General features: G+C 39.9%; 1 protein-coding gene across 1 annotated transcript; it reads left to right on the top strand.

Moving 5' to 3' along the window:
• The first annotated feature begins 5,204 nt into the window (after positions 1-5,204).
• On the top strand, positions 5,205-18,570 carry LOC116509852 (collagenase 3-like). The gene is made up of 10 exons (XM_032219133.1): positions 5,205-5,327; positions 6,034-6,272; positions 8,093-8,241; positions 9,241-9,366; positions 11,631-11,792; positions 12,599-12,716; positions 13,897-14,030; positions 14,740-14,899; positions 16,949-17,052; positions 18,074-18,570. The coding sequence occupies exons 1-10, from the start codon at positions 5,205-5,207 to the stop codon at positions 18,172-18,174; spliced, it is 1,416 nt and encodes a 471-aa protein (XP_032075024.1). The 3' UTR covers positions 18,175-18,570.
• Positions 18,571-21,570: the final 3,000 nt, after the last annotated feature.

The following is a 21,570-nucleotide window of genomic DNA, read 5'->3' as shown; positions in this document are numbered from 1 at the left end:
TGATTGTGTCTGTTCTGTATGGAGCAAATAACCCATGCAGTTGTTTTTTTCTTCCCCTAAGCAAAAGCCAGAAAAAAAATGTTCTTTTATTTTCTTCTTCAGTTGGAGAAATAGAGCTGTGTTCAACATATATGTAAAATCCTTTGTAAATTCTAACAGAGAAAACAAATATTCTGAGAGTGTTTCTTGGCATCTCACTGAATCACAAATATGGATTAATCATATAGTACTTTTCATATAGTCGAATTGATGTTTACCGACAAAGAATAGAATAGAACAACATAGTTGGAAGGGACCTTGGAGGTCTTCTAGTCCAATCCCCTGCTTAGGCAGGAAACCCTACACCAGACAAATGGTTATCCAACATCTTCTTAAAAACGTCCAGTGTTGGAGCATTCACAATTTCTGGAGGCAAGTTGCTCCACTGATTAATTGTTCTGTCAGGAAATTTCTTCTTAATTCTAAGTTGCTTCTCTCCTTGATTAGTTTCCACCCAAAGCACTTGACCTCAGGTGCTTTGGAGAATAGCTTGTACAATATAGTATAGATCTATTTCAAGCTTTTAGCTCTCATCAGCTAGCCATACCCTTCTGGGATTTGAACCCGGGTTACTTACATATTAGGCAGATGTATCAACCTCTAAGTCCAGGCTTGAATCCCGGAAGGGTATGGATAGCTGACGAGAGCTAAATAGCTTAAAATAGATCTATACTAGTCTCCCTTTATTTCTTTGTTGGTAAACATAAATTCAACACAAAAATTAGTTTATCACAAAAACAACAGCCTGTGAAGGTTCCTGGATTGGGGCCGAAAAGTGAAAGTGGAATCAGTGTGCCCCACCCCATAGACCAGGTTGCCCTGATAGACTGGTCCCACCAGAGAAAAACACTTTTTTCAGTCTAAACTAGCACTTTGAATTGCATCCAGAATTCTTATTGGCAGTCAATAATGGCCTGTAGAACAGACGTAAAGTATTTGCAGTGATGAATAATGAGCTATAATTACATGGATTTAAAGCACGATTAAGTAACCCAAAGAGAAAGATGTATTGTGATTGATGCAGAGAGGCTACACCACCAAGCATTTATTATCCAGTTTCTGTTCATGTTGTATTCTCTGCAAAGGAAACTTTTGTTTTTGTTTCTCCTGTTAAATAGGCTTGAACGTTTATTTTGATTACCTCCATGTGGGTTTTTTGAGCACCTTTTATTGTTTAAGATAAAGGAAAGTGCTCCTTCTGGCAGTGATGTTTTCTTTTGCCTTGTCATCATTGCTCTATATCCATGATGGTGAACCTATAACCACAGGTGGCATAGAAAGTCCTCTCTGTGGGCATGCGAGCCGTCACCCCAGCTCAGCTTCACCGCACATGCATTCATGCCTCCCACCAGCCAGCTGATTTTCGGGTCTCTGCTGTGCAGGCATGGGGGTCAGGGCACATGCGGGAAACACAGGCACAAGGTCAGGGGTGGGGGTGGGTCATGTGGGTATGTGTGTGTGGAGTTGTGGGGATTTGGGCCCCCAGTGGCCCTTTTTTGGTCCCAGGAGGCTTACTGGGCCCAAAACGGGGCACGGAGGGGTTGTATGTGCATGTGGGGGGATGGGGAGTACGGGGGGGTGTCATGTGCGCATTTGCAGGAAGGTGGGGCACAGGGGGGAATGTCACACACTCATTGCATTATGGGTGCTTTCGTCACATGACAACATGCTCTATACTATCTGCAGGGCCAGCCCCACTAGACAGATCAATCAATCAACTCCACAGGAAGGTTGAAACTACTTTTATAGATAGTGACTATAATAGCAAAATCTTTTAAGCCTGTTTGTGCTATATTTCCCACCCACCGCCACTCGTTATATTCCAGTGAATCAAGGATCTGCGATTTTTTTTATAGAATTTTTTTTTATTTTTGTTACATAGACAACATAATCACATAACAATAGAAAAAGAAAGGCAGAGAAAAAGAAAAAAGAAAAAACAAAACAAAACAAAGAAAACAAAGCCCATCATCCCATGCAGTATGTCATTTGATTACAGGTGTTTTAACCTTTATCATTCTTATACATTCATTGTTTCATTTAATAAATTATAATTTCGTATCATTTCTTATTCCCCTGCCTGTAGCAATCCATCCCTACTACGTTTCCCCCCATTCACACACCCCGTATCTCTCTGTTATATATTTGATAGACACCACAATAACCTAGGATTTAAAAAAAAGAAAAGAAAGAAAGAAAAAGGGAAAAAACGCACAAAAAGAAAAAAAAACATCATCACATGCAGCATGTCGTTTGGTTACAAGTGTTTTAACATCTGCATTTGATGCTTCTAAACATTGCCTCATTTCTCAAGGTTTAACGTATGTTTCAGACTCCTTTGATTAGTTAGCAGTTCTTACATACTTCCATCAAATCCATCTTTTTCCCTTCTCTCTACACACACCCAAAATGGGGCCCACAACACTGTGATCAAGGCTCCTTCCCCCATTTTTATCTGTGTCACACATGAAAGAGGCCTACACATGATGGACTTACAAAATAGCCAAAGCTTCTATCAGGTTGCCACCATGTCTTTTCTGAGTATCGTTGATAGTAAAATGCGAGGAAGGAAGGAAGGAAGGAAGGAAGGAAGGAAGGAAGGAAGGAAGGAAGAAAGAAAGAAAGAAAGAAAGAAAGATTTCTAATGTTCCTTGCCAGCTTCCCACAAGGAAACTCAATGGGAAAACTGCAGAGGTGGTATTAAGGCCGGTTCTTACCGGTTCGGGTGAATTGGTAGCGGCTGCTGCTGGAGGTTCTATCCACCACCCCGATGTAATGTGCAACCTTCTACATGCACACTCACATTTGCAAGCCAGTAACGAAGGTAAGTGAATCCCACCACTGGAAAACTGATAGGTAGTTGGAAGTCACTTTTGTTCCCTATTTTTTTTGTCCACTTATGGTCATTTTGTTTAGATAAGGAAATAACTCTAAAACATTGAACCCACAGGCACAAGTTTGTCTAGTCTTGTATAAGAGTCTTCTAATGCTACCCCACCTCTGTGTACACAGGGAGGGGAAGTGTAGATTCTGGCTACTATGATTGTACAGGTAATTTCCATGCCGCTCCTTTCTAGTGGTGAAACGGAAAAACTAATGCAATGAGTAATTCTTTCTACCCACCTTCCAACTGTTTCTGTTCTGTGGGGGAATTCATTGTAATCCTAATAATTGATTGAACTTTAATCAGTGGGATTTCCTGTCAGACGATTATTGTTGTCTGCAATCTAGGGTATTTTTGGAAGCATGGCAGGGAGCAAAACACAGACTGAAAAGTCACTTAGTGGGTAATGTTTAGGAATAATTAGTTCATGATGTAATAGGAGAATTGGGATAGATATGCAACAAAGGTGAAAATTAAGGCTTCCTTTGAGTCATTTCGGCTCCTGGCACCTTCCTAGACAACTTGGTAACATTTTCTTGGCTACAGAATACAAGTGGTTTGCTACTACTGGTCTATGGAGATTTTATGGTTTGCTACTATTTTCTTCCAAGACATTTTATGGGCTAGCCAAAAGTTGTCAGATTTCTTGAACTACTTCTGTCGAAATATTAACCAGACCTGATCCATCCAGGCAAAATATCAGCCCTGCATGGTAAACCAGACAAAGAAACCTAATATACCTTTCTTAGGTCAGCACTACTTTTATTATATAGTGATACCTTGGTACCTATCGTTAATTTTAACAGATTAACAGAGTTGGGAGGGACCTTGTAGGTCATCTAGTCCAAACTCCCCCCACCCAAGCAGGAGACCCCACACACCATTTCTGACAAATGGCAGTCCAGTTTCTTCTTGAAAGCTTTCAGTGATGAAGCTCCCATAACTTCCAAAGGGAAGCACTTTCATTGGCTGATTGTTCTCACTGTTAGGAAATTGGTCCTTATTTCTAGGTTGAATCTCTCCTTGATCAGTTTCCATCCATTATTCCTTGTCTGGCCTTTGGGTACCTTGGAAAATAGCTTGACCCCTTCCTCTCTGCGGCAGCCCCTCAAATATTGGAAGACTGCTATCATGTCTCCCCTGGTCCTTCTCTTCACTAGGCTAGCCATGCCCAGTTCCTGCAACCATTCATCATGTTTTAGCTTCCTGTCCCCTAATCATCTTGATTGCTCTTCTCTGCACTTTTTCTAGAGTCTCAACAACTTTTATATAGTGTGGTGACCAAAACTGGATGGAGTATTCTAGGTGTAGTGTTACTAAGGCTTTATGAGTGGTACTAGTACCTCCCTTGATCTTGATTACATCCCTCTGTTAATGCAGTTTAGGATTGCATTGGCCTTTTTTTGGCAGCCATTATTTTTCCTAGTCCACCATCTATTCATTTTGGCCTCCATCACCTATAAAGAGTCAAGGTGGCGCAGTGGTTAGAGTGCAGTATTGCAGGCTACTTCAGCTGACTACTAGCTGTCTGCAATTTGGCAGTTCAAATCTCACCGGCTCAAGGTGGACTCAGTCTTCCATCCTTCCGAGGTGGGTAAAATGAGGACCCAGATTGTTGGGGGGCAATAGGCTGACTCTGCAAACTGCTTAGAGAGGGCTGTAAAAGCACTAGGAAGCGGTATATAAGACTAAGTGCTATTGCTATTGCAATTCATACCGCATGGCCCAAATCGATGCATATCTATTTGCAGGCCATTGATTTAAGGATTATTTCCTGCTTGGGGGAGGGGGGGAGTTGGACTAGAAGTCCTCTCAGATCCCTTCGAACCCAGTTTTTTTCTGTTTTTCAGTACAATATTCAAACGACACACTACTTTTCAGGCCTATTTTGTCAGAACAGAAGAATTTCTCTTCCCCCTCACCCCTCCACAAAGGACAATAAAAGGTCCATGGCATTATTGCAAAGTCATGAGAAATGAAAACCTCAACTTTTTTCCACAACACCTGGAAATATGCTGAGTCCATGCTTATTGAAAGCCACAATTCTGAAGCCATCCGTGGGACAACAGAAGATTCCCCCCCCCCCCAAGCCAAGCCAAGCCAAGCCTTTTGAGGGGAAAGAGGGGAGGAGAGCAGAGAAAGAATGTTTACTCTCTAGCATTCGGAAGTTGGTATTTCGCAGTGAAAGCCGATGAATCATCAGAGAAGCTCTATAAAAGGCACAGGTTATTTTGCTGAAACCATCAGAGTTCCAGCCTTTAGCATCTACTGAACCTGTAAGATGCATCCCAATTCTGCAGTGGGGTTTTTTCTGTTGCTGGGCATGTCCTGGTGTTTCAGGTTGCAGATTTCCGATGAGGATGATAGCGACGAGTTCACAAAACAGGAGCTGCAGTTTGCAGAGGTAAAGTGATGGATTCATTAAACGTCACATTCCTGCATCTGTTTTTCTTCTCCATGTTGCTTTCTTCTCTATCCATATCTTCTTCTCTATCGCTATCACTATCACTATGAATGGAAACTAATCAAGGAGAGAAGCAATCTAGAATTCAGGAGAAATTTCCTGAGAATTAGAACCTATGACTATCACTAAGTGTTGTATCTTACGATTCTTGATGAATGTATTTTATTTTATTTTTCTTTATGTACATTGAGAGCATATGCACCCAAGACAAATTTCTTGTGTGTCCAATCACACTTGGCCAATAAAGAATTCTATTCTATTCTATTCTATTCCATTCCATCCCATCCCATCCCATCCCATCCCATCCCATCACATTCCATTCTATTCTATTCAACAGTGGAACAACTTGCATCCAGAAGTTGTGGGTGCTTTAACATGGGAGGTTTTTAGCAGATTGGACAACTTTTGCCTGAAATGATATGGGGTTTCTTGCTTGAACAGGGGTTGAACTGTTATTATTCTGCTAACATATTAATGGTAAGCTACAATATAAAAGACCTGCATTTTTGTTTTGGTGAATCTGTATATGGAATCTTATTACTTCTATTTCTAACTCTGCTAGTGATTTTCTTTCATGTTACTATTGCCATCAGTATTAAAGTACCTTATTGAAAAACTCTTTCCCCCTCTTCTTTCTTCTCTCCAGCGCTATTTAAAAACTCATTATAATCTCTGGTCAAGTCCCGCCGGCATCTTAAAGTCAGGGGACAAATTTTCCACCAAACTTCGAGAAATGCAATCGTTTTTGGGTCTAGAAGTCACCGGAAAACTGAATGAAGAAACCTATGAGTTAATGAAGCAGCCCCGATGTGGAGTTCCTGATGTGGGAGAGTACAATTTTTTCCCTCGAAATCTAAAGTGGTCCCACACTAATTTGACATACAGGTGAGAAGCAGCTTGTCTTTAGCTCCAGATCCAAACACGTGTGTGTGTGTGTGTGTGTGTGTGTGTGCATGCATGCATACATACATACATATACAATATGTATGTATGTGTGTGTGTGTGTGTGTGTTTGTGTCTTTGGTTATTCAGGTTTTCTCCCACGTAAATTTGGAAGTGTCTTGGCGATGTTTCGACGAAGTCTCATTCGTCATCTTCAGGCTGGTTTGCTCAGCTTTGAGCTTCTAGGAGCAATGTGAGATCACAGCTGTTTCTTCCTTTTAATTGCCAGTGGGGGTGGGAGCTGATTGGGTGGGAGCTTGGCTGTGTTCTGATTGGGTGAAGGTGTGTTCTGATTGGTTGGGGGGTTTGTGCTTGGCTTAGTCTGGGTTGCCGGGGGATGGATGGATGGATGGATGAATATTTTAATTGAAACATTTCATCTTCCATTAAACAGTGTGTCATCTGGGTACAACTATATCTGCAATAACAATCAAAATTTACATATCAATTACATTCTTGATTCTCTAATCTTGCAATAATAATAATAATCATAATAATCATAATAATCATAATAAACCTATTCATTTCTTCCTCTTAACATATCTCCTAATAAGAATATAATAGTAATATTAAACACAATAGTCTTATCAGACATATTAGTAAAAAGCAACATATTGTTTACTTCTTTGTCTTAACATATTTTCTATATTTCACTAATCTCCAGTTATTTCTAGCTTCTGTTTTTGTTCTCCAACCATCCATAAAATAGCTGCCATGTCACATAGCATTCACTTTGTTCTTTCTCCTGTAGAGCCAACATTAATCTATTCATTTCTGCACATTCTAATATTTTCCTAATCACATTCTCCTTGGTAGGAATCTCTTCACTCTTCCAGTTTTGTGCAAGTACAATTCTAGCCACAGTTAATACATGTATAATTGAATATGCATTCCCTTTACTATAGGTTTTGGGCAAAATCTCCAACAAAAATATTTCTGGTTTTAAGTCAATGTGCTGCTTTGTACTCTTTTCCAACCACTTGTCCAATATTTTTTTACTTCTACGCATGTCCACCACATATGATAGTATGACCCAGGTTTCCTACTACCTAAATCCAGATCCAAACAATTTGTGCTGATGGATTACCCATGCTAGTGACATCCATCACCTATGCTATTAAGGTGGGGTGGGGTGGGGGGAATCAAAAGACTGGACTAAAATTTGAAGGAGATTTGATGGTCATGATGGGTGAGGGAATGAGGCAAAGGGATAGGATGTTTTTTAATAGAAACAACAATGTGATTTTGAATATCTTCCATATCCTCAGATGGATTGTCTGCTTTTATTTATGATAATTTCATACACGGGTTATTTAAGATGAATGTTATGTATCTCATATGCAACATTAAGATGAATGCTATGAAGCTGCTTTAACAGTGTCGACCAGTGTTTAAACAGCTTTAAATATGTTAAAGCAGCTTCCAATAAACAAACCACAAGTCTCACATACCCAAACAACCTAAATTATTTCCAATATGTATGAAATGTATCTTTTACAGCCACTTCTAAAAATAAGGCAAATTTATTCATTCTCTCTCTCTCTCTCTCTCTCTCTCTCTCTCTCTCTCTCTCACACACACACACACACACACACACACACACACACATTTTTGGTGGCTAGAAACCTACTTCTTTCTGTAAATAGGAAAACTGCTTCTGTTTTCAAAGTCAAAAGCATAAGAAAGAATATCGCATTACTGTTATTGAGTGTTTTGCAATTTTTTCTGAGTCTTTAAAAAAATAATTTCTTTGATTTTGGTAGGATTTTAAATTACACCCCGGATCTGAAAAAGTCTGAAGTGGAGCGAGCCTTCAGAAAGGCATTCAAAGTCTGGTCTGATGTGACGCCACTCAACTTCACCAGAATTCGTACTGGCGTAGCAGATATCATGATCTCCTTTGGACGAAGAGGTAAATAGACTGGAGTACCATCTGTCAGAAATGGTGTAGAGTCTCCTTCTTTGTGGTGGGGGTTGGATTAGATGACCTACAGGTTCCCCTCCAACTCTATTAAAAATAGTGAGGAAATGGCTGCCATTGGTGTTTTCTTGATAAAGCCTTGGTAAAGCCATGGAGGACATGATACTATAGTTTTGATGGGTGTTTGGTAATGCTGGAGGACACGATTACTACTTGATAAAGCCATGGAGGACATGATTATTACTAGTTTTGATGAGTGTTTGGTAATGCTGGAGGACATGATTACTTCTTGGTGAAGCCACAGAGGACATGATTATTACTAGTTTTGATGGGTGTTTGGTAATGCTGGTGGACATTATTACTACTTGGTGAAGCCACAGAGGACATGATTAGTACTAGTTTTGATGGGTGTTTGGTAATGCTGGTGGACATTATTACTACTTGGTGAAGCCACAGAGGACATGATTAGTACTAGTTTTGATGGGTGTTTGGTAATGCTAGAGGACATGATTACTTCTTCATGAAGCCACAGAGGACATGATTAGTACGAGTTTTGATGGGTGTTTGGTAATGCTGGTGGACATTATTACTACTTGGTGAGGTCACAGAGGACATGATTAGTACTAGTTTTCATGGGTGCTTGGTAATGCTGGTGGACATTATTACTACTTGGTGAAGCCATGGAGGGCATGATTACTACTAGTTTTCATGGGTGCTTGATAATGCTGGAATCACAAGCAATTTATCCAAAATCCTGGAAAACAATGGTGGGAGAGGACTAGCATTGTCCTGTCTGTATTTAAGAACTTTTTGTATAGATTGGATTGGCAACATGAAGTGGTGGACTTCATTTGTAGCTGGCCTAGTCCAGCTTCAGGGCTCTTCTGTTCTTTACTTTTCTGTTTTTATATGTTAATAGAAGGGTTACCGTTTGATTTGATTGTCAATTAAAATACTAATGGTATTTATTACTGCTCCATATGTTTATAGAACATGGTGATTTCTATCCTTTTGATGGACCTTCTGGTCTCCTGGCTCATGCTTTCCCTCCTGGACCAGGTTATGGAGGAGATGCTCATTTTGATGAGGATGAATTTTGGTCAACAGATTCCAAAGGTAATTAAAATGGGTTTTAAAAAGCATTTCCAGGCCCTTTGTTTTATTTGGTTCTGAACAGTATTTGATGCCAATGTTTAACCAGTGACTTTTTTCATAAGCAGACTTTACTTTTGGGAGGAATACATGAATATGAGCCATCCTTGTTCAGCTTCATAATTTCCAAGTCAATGCTAGCAGAGGTGTTTGTCTTGATTAGTACTAACTTATCAATACCAATGGCATCAATTCACTTCCTACTGGCACAAAGGTGAAAGTATATTCCGCTGAATTCAGGCCAGATAAACGTGCATAGCTTCAGGTTTTAGCAGCATTTATCTAGCCTTGGAAGCTAAGCAGAGTCAATGCTTGGATGAAGTTCAGAAAAGAATTCCACAGCTGTTGGAAAAAGTTCCTGAAAGCCACTTTTATTCTGATGCCAAGAAAACTGTGGAGGCGTTTAAGAAGAGGACAGCTATTTGTCTGGAATGGTATAAGGCCGTGATGGCGAACCTATGGCATCTGTGCCACAGGTGGCATGTGGAGCCATCTCTGAGGACACGCGAGCTGTTGCCCTCAGTCAGCTGCAGCATGGATGCACGCACAGGCCAGCTGATTTTCAGCCTTCGAAGGGCCTCTTGGCGGCCTAGGGGAGGCCATTTTGCCCTCCCCAGGCTTCAGGAAAGCCTCTGAAGTCTGGGGAGGGCAAAAACGGGCCTACTGGGCCTACCGGAAGTTTGGAAATTGGCTGTTTCTGACTTCTGGGGTCCTCTAAGGTGGGGGGAGAGGGAGACAATTTTCACCCTCCCCAGCTTTAGGAGGGGGGGGTCATGCGTGCATGCACAAGGGGTGGGGCAGCAAGGGGACCATGTGCACATGCACGGGGGGCATACAGGGGAGGGGGAATTGAATTATGGGTGTAGGCATGCACGCAGCTACACACTTTTGGCACCCGAGCCAAAAAAGGTTAACCATCACTGGTACAGGGACCTGTTTAGGAAGCTGTCAAAAATCAACACTGACTCAAAGGCACCAGGGGAAAAAAATCTACAGGTAGTCCTCAACTTAGGACCACCAATGAGCCCAAAATTTCTGTTGCTAAGTGAAACATTTGTTAAGCGAGTTTTGTCCCATTTTATGACCTGCCTTGCTACATTTCTTAAGTGAATCCCTGCAGTTGTTAACTTAGTAACACAGTTGCTAAGTGAATCGGTCTTGACTTTGCTTGTCAGAAGGTCACAAAAAGTGACCACATGACTCTGGGACACTGCAGCTGTCATAAATGTGAGTCAGTTGCCAAGCAACTGGATTTCATGTGACCAAGAGGATGCTGCAATGGTCACAAGTGTTAACTTATGTGACAATGGTCATTTTTTCCTATGTCATTGTGACTTTGAATGGACACTAAAAAAATATGTTGAGGACTACCTCTATTAGCTTCTCCAAAAATGGGAGGGGAGAATAATCAGAACATATTTCTAGTGACATAACAGCAGCCACCTTCATGACCCCAAAAGTCCCTGGAGGCTGAAAACCTTAGTAGAAAGAAGAAAGTTTGCCTTCAAATGCAAACAGGTAGCCTAACTCCTAACTTTCCTATCTATGTTGGTGGGTAATGTAGCTAACAGATACAATTTCAGTTCATGGAAAGTGAAATTATTGGAGGAGCCTGTAACACTAATTAAACCAACACTTAAATGATTGTTGCTGTTATTTTGAATGCTACCAAAAGAAACAAAAGGAAGAAACGATGTAGAAAAGATGTGGGGACTCTAGAAAGAGTGCAGAGAAGAGCAACAAAGAGGATTAGGGGACTGGAGACTAAAACATATGAAGAACGGTTGCAGGAACTGGGCATGTCTAGTTTAATGAAAAGAAGGACTTGGGGAGACATGATAGCAGTGTTCCAATATCTCAGGGGTTGCCACAAAGAAGACGAAGTCAAACTATTCTCCAAAGCACTTAAGGGTAGAAGCAATGGGTGGGAACTAATCAAGGAGAGAAGCAACTTAGAACTAAGGAGAAATTTCCTGACAGAACAATTAATCAGTGGAACAGCTTGCCTCCAGAAGTTGTAAATGTTCCAACACTAGAGGTTTTTAAGAAGATGTTGGATAACCATTTGCCTGAAGTGGTGTAGGCTTTCCTGCCTAGGAAGGGTGTTGGACTAGAAAACCTTCAAGGTCCCTTCCAACTCTGTTATTCTATTCTATTCTAAACCAGGTTTTTAACCTGACAAAATTGGCTTGGTTGCTTTCTTGACCCAAAGGCATACTGTTTCCTAGGATATAATTTGTTTCTTGTGGCTGCCCACGAATTTGGTCATGCTCTCGGACTCGAGCATTCCAGAGATCCAGGCGCTCTGATGTATCCAATCTACACATACACAGGGAACACTGGCTTCGTATTGCCAGATGATGATGTTCAAGGGATCCAGACTCTTTATGGTAAGCCGGTCTTTTGAGGTTTCTACTGCTTATTGAAACACTGTGCCAAAACCTGCCTTGCAATTTCTTATGTTTTTTTTTTCTTCTGCAAAAAAGGTATCTGCTTTTCTCTCTTAGAATGCTTGAACCAGTGGTGGGGTTCAATTTTTTTTACTACTGCTTCTGTGGGCGTGGCTTGGTGGGCATGGCTTGGTGGGCGTGGCGTGGTTTGGTGGGTGTGGCAGGGGAAGGATATTGTAAAATCTCCATTTCCTCCCCACTCTGGGGGAAGGTTACTGCAAAATCCCCATTTCCTCCCAATCAGCTGGGACTCGGGAGTTAGAGAATAGATGGGGGTAGGACCAGTCAGAGGTGGTATTTAACGGTTCTCCTAACTACTCAAAATTTCCGCTACCGGTTCTCCAGAACCAGTCAGAACCTGCTGAATACCATCTCTGGCTTGAGCGTTTATTTGAATTTCTCTTGGTGATGTGATTGACTTGGCTTTCTTTTGAAGCAGTACCAAACTGCTGGTCTTGTCATTACTCATCTTTCCATAACTTCGAAAGTTTCCTAAATGTCCACATCCCATCTTTTTTAAAAAGGAAAAAAAAACTTCACACCAATGAGAACATTTTCTGGTTAGAGATTTAATGAAAGTATGGGAAAACTGGAAGCAGCACAAAATTTGTATGTTGTTTTCATCAATGTAAATGAGAAGAGATAGGGGGAAATGCAAAAATGTCATGCATTCCACCAATGATGATGGACTAATAGGATCACAATATGTAATCTGTATTTAATTAATGAACAATGTATTGGCCCAGGTTCAGGAGGTCACGATCCCCATCCTGATCATCCAAAAACCCCTGAGAAATGCAGTGAAAATCTAACACTTGATGCTATCACAGAATTTCGAGGAGAAATGATGATCTTCAAAGACAGGTAAATCATAAATGAACTATGAAGGATTTCGCTGCCATTTATGACTTTATGAGGTATTTTACGGATTAAGGGAGGCAATGCTTACTATATAGGATTAAATTGCTCTGACAGAGCCTGCAGATCTTGAGATCCGTATGTACATCAGAGGTGGTATTCAGCAGGTGCTGACCAGTTCTGGAGAACTGGTAGCAGAAATTTTGAGTACCGTATTTTTCAGACTATAAGACACACCAAAGTATAAGACCCAACATGATTTTGAAGAGGTAAATTTTGTACTCTGCAGGCCTCCCAAACCATCTGCACGTCTCATTTTTTGCAAAAAGGGGGGGCATGGAGAGCTTTGGGAGGCTTGTAGAGTACTCCTAGAGGTGGGAGGGGGCAAAAATGAGCAAAAAAGGACAATTTTTTGCAAAAAAGGGGGCATTTTTTAAAAAAAGGGGGGGGTATGCAGAGCTTTGAGAGGCTTGTAGAGTGTTTCTGGGGGCTGGGGGGCTGCCTAGGGGTCGGGGTTTTGGTAGGCCAAAAATTCTGTATTCAGTGTATAAGACACACCTACATTTCCCCCCTCTTTTTTGAGGGAAAAAGGTGCGTCTGATACTCTGAAAAATATGGTAGTTTGGAGAACTGATGAATACTGCCTCTGACTGGCCCTGCCCCCGTCTATTCTCTGACTCCCGAATCCCAGCTGAATGTATGCATTCCTCAGCTTGATTTAATATTTCAAACTTTAGTTCCACAAAGGAGAAAACCCTTAGCAACTCTGAAAATATATGGCCTTTGTTATCTCTGATTAGCTGTATTTAACTTTGATTCCTAGAATAAGAAAATTGGTATAGTATTGGTGCTATTGAACATATGCATGATAATAAATATGCTTTATAATTTGGATACTTGTATTCAAGTTTTTATTTCTTTTTTACATTGTCAGCTAGTGAGACTTCATGATGGTTATTATAAAAAGAACAACAATAAATATTAGCAGTTACATTAAAAGCAAAGTGTTTTTAAGCCCTTGTGAAAGAGTTCAATTCCCTTAATTCAGTTGTGCAGTTTAATGGTTGTTGTATTGATTGGTAGGTACACCATATTGTCTCAACTCCAGAGAATCAAGTTCTAGAACCAGTTAGTACGTTCAATAAAATGTTGGTATCGTATAACAAAACGTTCCTCTTCCAATTAGGTTTTTTTGGCGTCTACATCCTCAAATGGTTGAAGCAGATTTGGTGCAGATTAGATCATTTTGGCCAGACATTCCAACCAAAATTGATGCGGCGTATGAACACTCTGACAAGGATCGTGTGCTGCTTTTTCGGGGTAAATTGATAAAGAAGATTTTTTTTTCAAAAAAAAAGTTTAATTTATGTCCTCCATTCCACCAAAATTGATATTCCAATTTCAGAACGGTAATAAAACTTTTAAAAAATATTGTGAATCTGCAGTGACAAATACGGTATAATCATATCATTCTAAAGTTAATTAAATTAAAACAAAATGTAACATCCTTTAAATACCAATATCTCTCTATATAAAAATGGCTGTGGGTGTGTATGTTCCAGCGTAACTCTGAAACGCCTTGAGCAATTTCATAAATTTGGTACATAGGTGACTTGCTCTCTGGAAACAAATACAGTGGAAGTAAGACACCCCTAAAACCCCTTGGTGTGTGTGTTCTGTTAAGATACAGCCTGTTGTGCCTTAAAATGGCTTCTTCTGTACTGCCGTAAAATGGCTTCAACTGTGCAGCACAGTGGAGTTGCCATGGTAATGGCTTCCCAGTACTCCACAAGGGGGCTCCCTCTGGTAAGAGGGAAAATCCAACATTAGAAATTATGTTTGGTCTGGATATTTTCCCCCTATACATAAATACCCGGGCAACGCCGGGTTATCGGCTAATGTGTTAAATAAAGTTCAGGTTCAGACTTCCTTGTCTTGAATGGGGAGATGTGAAAGTTCCAGTGTTCTCTTGGATGCATTTCCAGAAATTATAGGACTGCAGTCTAAAAAAGTCCTACTTTTTTTACAGGCAGAAAAGTTTGGGCTTTGAACGGTTATGATATAATAGAGGGCTACCCTAAAAAAATTTATGAATTGGGTTTGCCAAAATCCATAAAGACAATCGACGCAGCGGTCCATATCAGTGAGACTGGGAAAACTCTCTTTTTTACAGGAGAAAAATACTGGAGGTAAGTCGAACATTTTTCTCACCAACTTTTGTTGAGAGGCAAAGATAAACATGCCCTTGAATAAAATTTGATTCAGGGTGACTTCTTGATTATGTCCATGCAATTTTCATGACAATACAGGAATGGTTTGCCATTTTCTTCTTTTTACTTTATATTTTTATTTTATCAATCCTGGATTTTCTAATTTTTTCCCTTTCAAGCAGGTATCTGATCATTTGTGTGCCCTATACAAGTGCTTCCATTTCCTGTGAGATTGTAATCAGATTATTTATTCATTCTCACCTTTTCACCTGTTTTGGTTCATAAATTTCATGGCATACTAAAACACTTTTAATTAACGGGACATTCAATTATTCAGATTTATAGTTGTCCTTAGAACAAATCCAGGGAAACAATGGGAATCATCATTATGATTAAGTTGATGTAGGCCAAGAAAAGATTATAATTAACAGATTGGCATTTTTGTCCACCAATCAAGCCTGTCCCAAGAACTTGGTATAGGTAGATGATGTTCGATAGTTATGGTGTTAGAGATATCATCACAGGATGTAAGTTGTTCCAAGTAATACTGCCTTTTGCAATTAACTGATGGTGATTTTGTCACATCTAACAAGGGACACGGTGGCTCAGTGGGTAAGACGCAGAACTTGTCAATCAGAAAGGTCAGCAGTTTGACAGTTTGAATCCCTAGCACTGCATAATGGAGTGAGCTCCCGTTACTTGTCCCAGCTTCTGCCAACCTAGCAGTTAGAAAGCATGTAAAAATGCAAGTAGAAAAATAGGAACCACCTTTGGCGGGAAGGTAACAGTGTTCCGTATGCCTTTGGCATTTAGTCATGCTGGCCACATGACCACGGACAGCCCTGACTCTTCAGCTTTGAGACGGACATGAGCACCGCCCCCTAGAGTTGGACTAGCACATATGGGCAAGGGGAACCTTTACCTTTACCTTTAATGGCATTCAAGTGGTTGCACTATTAATACTATCCTTGCTTTCTTTTGCCATTGTTGTTCTACTATTTTCACATCTTTGTATTTTGCGATTTTTCTCCAGTTCTTTCTCTTCTAATCTGCTATCTCTAGGTACTGCAACATTCACTATCCAGACTTCTTTGCCTTTCTTAACAACAATCACTAAGTCTGGTGTGTTATGTGGCAGGTATTTGTCTGTTTGTATGGCTGGTGAGACCTCAAAATAAACAAAGTCCTAGAAAATGCTTCAGGACGTCTCTTTTATATATGACGATGTCTTGCTCCAACTCATCATTTCAGTTTTTTTCCGGATGGAGAAATAGTTCCAGGCAAGGTTGCTCTGGAAAAAACATTAAAGTAAATGTCATGGAAAATTCTCATGAAAAAAATACATTCCCTGAATTTTAAGCCTTCAGTATAATTTTGCTGATCTGTTGCTGTTTAACCTTACTCTGTCTTTTCTGTTGCAGAGTATAAAACAATTAGCATTTATTCTATAACATCTCCCACTTTATAAGACTAATTAAAAAAATATATGTGTGAGTATTTGTGTCTCCTGACATAGGAAATACACTTTTTTAAAATTAGTTCTAACATGCAGTGATGCACTGCTGCTGGTAACAGTGATGAAATGTATTGAGCAAGTGGGCGGCCAATAGGAGGAGATATGTAACAGTGGAGTAAGAGGCAATATAGCTTGGATGTTATGTGTATGAGAAAGAGGGTCAAGACAGACCCTCCCTAATAGTTCTCAGAGTATATGGTACATGAAGACAGTAGAATCCTCAGTTTGGCAGGATTCTGTTTACAGGAGAGAAATCAGTTTGGTAGAATAACCATGTGTCACTCTTGGTTTTAGGCCTGACAGTATCTTTCGGATGCCATTCAAGTGCTTTGTTTTCCTAGGAATTTATGTTATTGACAAACCATTACTTCAATATGGAATATTATGCTTTCCCTGTTGTGAACTGTGTTTCAAAGAAATCCTTGATAAAGAACTGCAATACATAGAATGCTGTAAATAAACCACGGATAACAGTAGTAACAGCTTTTCACTTGTTTTCCTCTTCAATGTAGTTTTGATGAACAGAATCAGATCATGGACAAAGGCTACCCTAGAATTATACAAGATGACTTCCCAGGAATTGGTCGCCGAGTAGATGCCGTTTATCAGAAAAATGGTATGTGTGTTTGATTTTTTGATTGGGCTATTTGAAGGGCTTCCAGCCTTCTTAAGTATCTCCTCTTTCTTCTGGTCCATCAGCCCTGGACAGGTTGGCTGAGTTTCCATCTTAGTTTCTACGAAATCATAAAGTAGGGTTTTCCTGGACATTGACCCTTGTTCTGAACTGTCATAACATATCCCACCTACTTGAAAGATACCAAATTAGGGCGTGACCTGACAAATGTGTGCCCAACAACAGCGCGCCAACAAAACCGTGGCGATAAAACCGTGACGTCGACAGTGTGCCCACAAAGGCGCACGACAAAACCGCACCCACAAAAGCGTGATTAGGGTTAAGGTAATGGTAAGGGTAAGGGTTAGGGTTAGGGTTCTTACGGTTTTTTTGCGTTGTTTGTTGATGGCGCGCTTCTATCAGTGCTCTTTTGTTGGCGCACCTATGTGGGCGCAATTTCGACATTGCGGTTTTCTCACCGCGGTTTTGTCAGCGCGCTTTTGTCATGCGCGCATTTGTCAGTGAACCAATTAGGGGAGGGTTAACTGAGATGTTATAGGGGATTAAAGTAAAGTAGTTTCAGCCTCCTCCTTGGAGTGACCTAATCAAACCATTAGGTCCCTCCTCAAATTTTGATAACACCCTTTGCTCTTCCTTCCGTGTAATATTAAGCAGAGCTTGGTATTATTATTTATTTGGAGATTTATAACAGACTGAGAAAGGAGCCAGGAAGAAAATAGTCAGAAGTTATTCCTGGTTTGTTGTCTTCTGCTCTTGTTGAAAGCAAGGGAGGAACAACATTGGACTACAGCTTTCCGTTTAATTACTTTTTAAAAATAGTGAGATACAGCATAACAAACAATCACATCAGCAACAAAATGCACTAGTGCTGTGATGACAAACCTATGGCAGACTTAGAATCTAACGCTTATGTTTTTTTGGGGGGGAATGCATTCAGTATCAGCAGCAATATGGTAGCAATACCAAGCGGTATTTTTTAAAATTAATTTTCATCTTTTTACAGACTATTTATATTTCTTCAACGGACCACTGCAGTTTGAATTCAGCATCTGGGATGAAAGAGTTAGCCGTGTCTTGAGAACTAACTCAATCTTTTGGTGCTGAACATATTAAGCCAGGTTCTGAACTGTGGAATAATCTGCTATTCATGAAAAATAATACTGTACGTGGATATATATTTTTTAACCTAAAAGCTTGATTCTGTGAACAAGCTGAGATAACGTTGTCACTGATTTTATATTTGTATATATGGGACATATAGCTATCAGTCTGGAACTGTGTTAAATTGAAAGGGTTTAGCTTTTCGTAATGTATAAACTTTTTGTATGGATTAACACTATTTAATAGTTGAATAAATAAAAGACTATCTTTCTGTCAAGGGCTGACTGGAGAAAAGAAACTTCTTGGGGAAAAAAGCATCCTAGTTGGCAGTAGGCAGCATCATGCAATTGTTCAATAATAAATTTAAAACTGGGGCAGAGAGATGATGGGGCAGATCTCTGAATTTCAGAATCTCATAAAGTTAATTGTTCACATCAAGAATCAGTCAAGTGATAAACAAGACAAAGCATGATGAAGTTTGGCAGTCTACTGAGAATATGCTGTTGTTGTTAGTTGAGAAGTCGTGTCCGAGTCCCATCGTGATCCCATGGATGATGTTTCTCCAGGCCTTCCTGTCCTCTACCATCCTCTGGAGTCCATTTAAGCACACATCTACTGCTTCAGTGACTCCATCCAGCCACCTCATTCTCTGTCACCCACTTCTTCTTTTGACCTCAGTTTTTCCCAGCATTAGGCTCTTCTCCAGTGAGTCCTTCCTTCTCATTAGTTGGCCAAAGTATTTGAGTTTCATCTTCAGGATCTGGCCTTCTAAAGAGCAGTCAGGGTTGATCTCCTCTAGGACTGACCAGTTTGATCAACTTGCAGTCCAAGGGACTTGCAGGAGAATTTAAATAGTTTTATTTATTTATTTTACAAAATGGTTTTTAATTTAAATTGAGTTTCTAGGGGGAGTTATGGAGGAGTATCTCAGGTGATGCTTGATAACCTGAAAGTAAATTGATAAAACAGGTTGTTCTAGACCATAATTGACCCCAATATTTCTGTTGCTGTGACAGTTGTTAAGTGAGTTTTCTCCCATTTAACGCCCTTTCTTGCCATAGTTATTAAGTGAATCACTGCAGTTGTTAAATTAGTAATATGGTTATTAAGTGAATCTGGATTTTCCATTCACTTTGCTTGTCAGAAGGTCACAAAAGGAGATTGCACGACTCCAGGACACTGCAACCATCATAAATATGTATCAATTGCCAATTTTCATCACATGGGGATGCTGCAACGGTTATAAGTGTGAAAATGTCCATAAGACACTTTTTTTCAGTGAGGTTATAACTTTGAACAGTCACTAAATGAAATGATGTAAGTTGAGGACTAGCTGTGACTTGGGGAAAGAAATACTTTTCAGGAACATGCCTCAAGTCTTAAGGATGAAAGTAAGTGGGGAAAGGGGTGTTATGAGCCTGTGCACTACATTTCATTATAAATTAAGACCTCAAGCAATAGTTTCTTTTTCCCTAAAGATCATAAAGAAATCTTAAAGGAGACCCTGGAAAATGCACAATTGAAGATCATCTCCAGAGTCCTAGATTCCTTAGAAGAATGTCAATCTTATTTTTTTAACAAGAGCATTTTAGCAAAAAAAAAAATATGAAAAGCATATTTCCCCATTTTACAAGGAAAGACACCTTTATTTTAGTTATTCTGTTCATTCATTTTGTATTTAGTGTAACACTGTCTACAAATTCCTAGCATTTAAAAATATGTGAAGTTATAGTTGTTTCTCCCTTATTTTATGTATGTGTGTGCGTTTTTAAAAAATCACAAATAAAGTGCATAAATACATACAACACCTTAAAAATGTGCATTTTTCCCCTCCCCATCATTTGTGTGGTTTAAATTAAGAGGAAACTTGGTGATGATTTTGTAAACAGAAAACAAGGTTGCCTAGGTAAAAAGACCATGTAAAATAAATATGATGTCGTGTAAGATAACATGATGTCCAAATGATGTCCAACTATATCCTTCTCTGGTCATTCTATGTGGACATTATCTTGCATTGATAATCCATTATATGGATTGGAAGTGAAGGCAAACATCAAGCAGCCTTTTAGAATTGTTCTCCAAATTCTTTTCTTAGTCAGATGATACATTAGAGGATGGCTTCAGTTATCTGTCTACATTTCCTTAGATTCAGTGGACATATAAGGTATAGGTAAAGGTTCCCTTCACACATGTGCTAGTCATTCCTGACTCTAGGGGGCGGTGCTCATCTCCGTTTCAATGCCAAAAAGCCAGCACTGTCCAAAAACATCTCCGTGGTCATGTGGCCAGAATGACTAAACACTGAAGGCTCATGGAATGCTATTACCTTCCCACCAAGGTGGTCTCTATTTTTCTACTTGCATTTTTATATGCTTTGAAACTGCTAGGTTGGCAGAAGCTGGGACAAGTAATGGGAGCTCACTCCATTATGTGGCATTCGAACTGCCGAACTGCCAACCTCTCTGATCCACAAGCTCAGCGTCTTAGCCACTGAGCCACCACAGAAGCCTAAATGCAAACTAATAAAACACAATTGCTATATTCAGCTATGCTCCCCCAACAAACTATAATGTGCCTTAATGGGATGGCCTGATTAACACGATATGTCAATGCAACAGGCAGTTTCCCACAACGCATTGAATCACAAGTGAATCAATTTCATTTAAACCTAATCCAGTGAGTTTTGTAACAAAAGCTATGTAGCTTTGTTGGTTCAACAAATCCTTGGAACTATGAAAGATACAGTTATCTCACTTTGAAAAGCCAAATTATGAGACTGGTAGAATATATGTTGCATCCATGGTTTTTTTTTCATTAAACAATGGTACCTTGTCCTCATTAATTGTTTTCTGGAGGCGTGATGAGTACTAAAAATGATCCGTATACCAAACAAACCACTTGATTTAGCATCTGTAGATATTCTCAGTCAACCAGGTCATGGTGTCCCACGGGTGCTTTTTCAGGAGGCAACTGGGCTTTCTTGTTTCTTTCTTTGAAGACCTGGATAACTGAGAATCTCTACAGATTTTTATCTATACAATTTGGGATGAACCACCCTATGAATGGTGTGGGAGTAGGAATGGATTTCCAGAGAAAAATGGCAGACTACAGGATCCAGGAGCACCACTCAGGTGATCCTGAGGACACAGATAAACCTCCAAGTGCTTCAGCAACCCTCTAAAAGGATACAGATTACCAGCTGTCTGCAAGGAATATAAATCCTTCCATTCCCCACTCTCCTGTCAGAGCTGAAGAAGCTTCTTGGATAAGAAGTTAAATGTCTTCCAAGAGAAAATAAGAAACTCCAGTTGCCTCCCGAAAAAGCACCTTTTGGACACTTGACTTACCACGTGTTTTGTCCGGGAAGAGCTTTCTGCCTGTATCTTTTCCTATGTCAAT

The sequence above is a fragment of the Thamnophis elegans genome, chromosome 6 (genome assembly GCF_009769535.1).
Source record: "Thamnophis elegans isolate rThaEle1 chromosome 6, rThaEle1.pri, whole genome shotgun sequence".
Lineage (NCBI taxonomy): Eukaryota > Metazoa > Chordata > Lepidosauria > Squamata > Colubridae > Thamnophis > Thamnophis elegans.
This window is presented reverse-complemented; position numbering and strand designations above follow the sequence as displayed.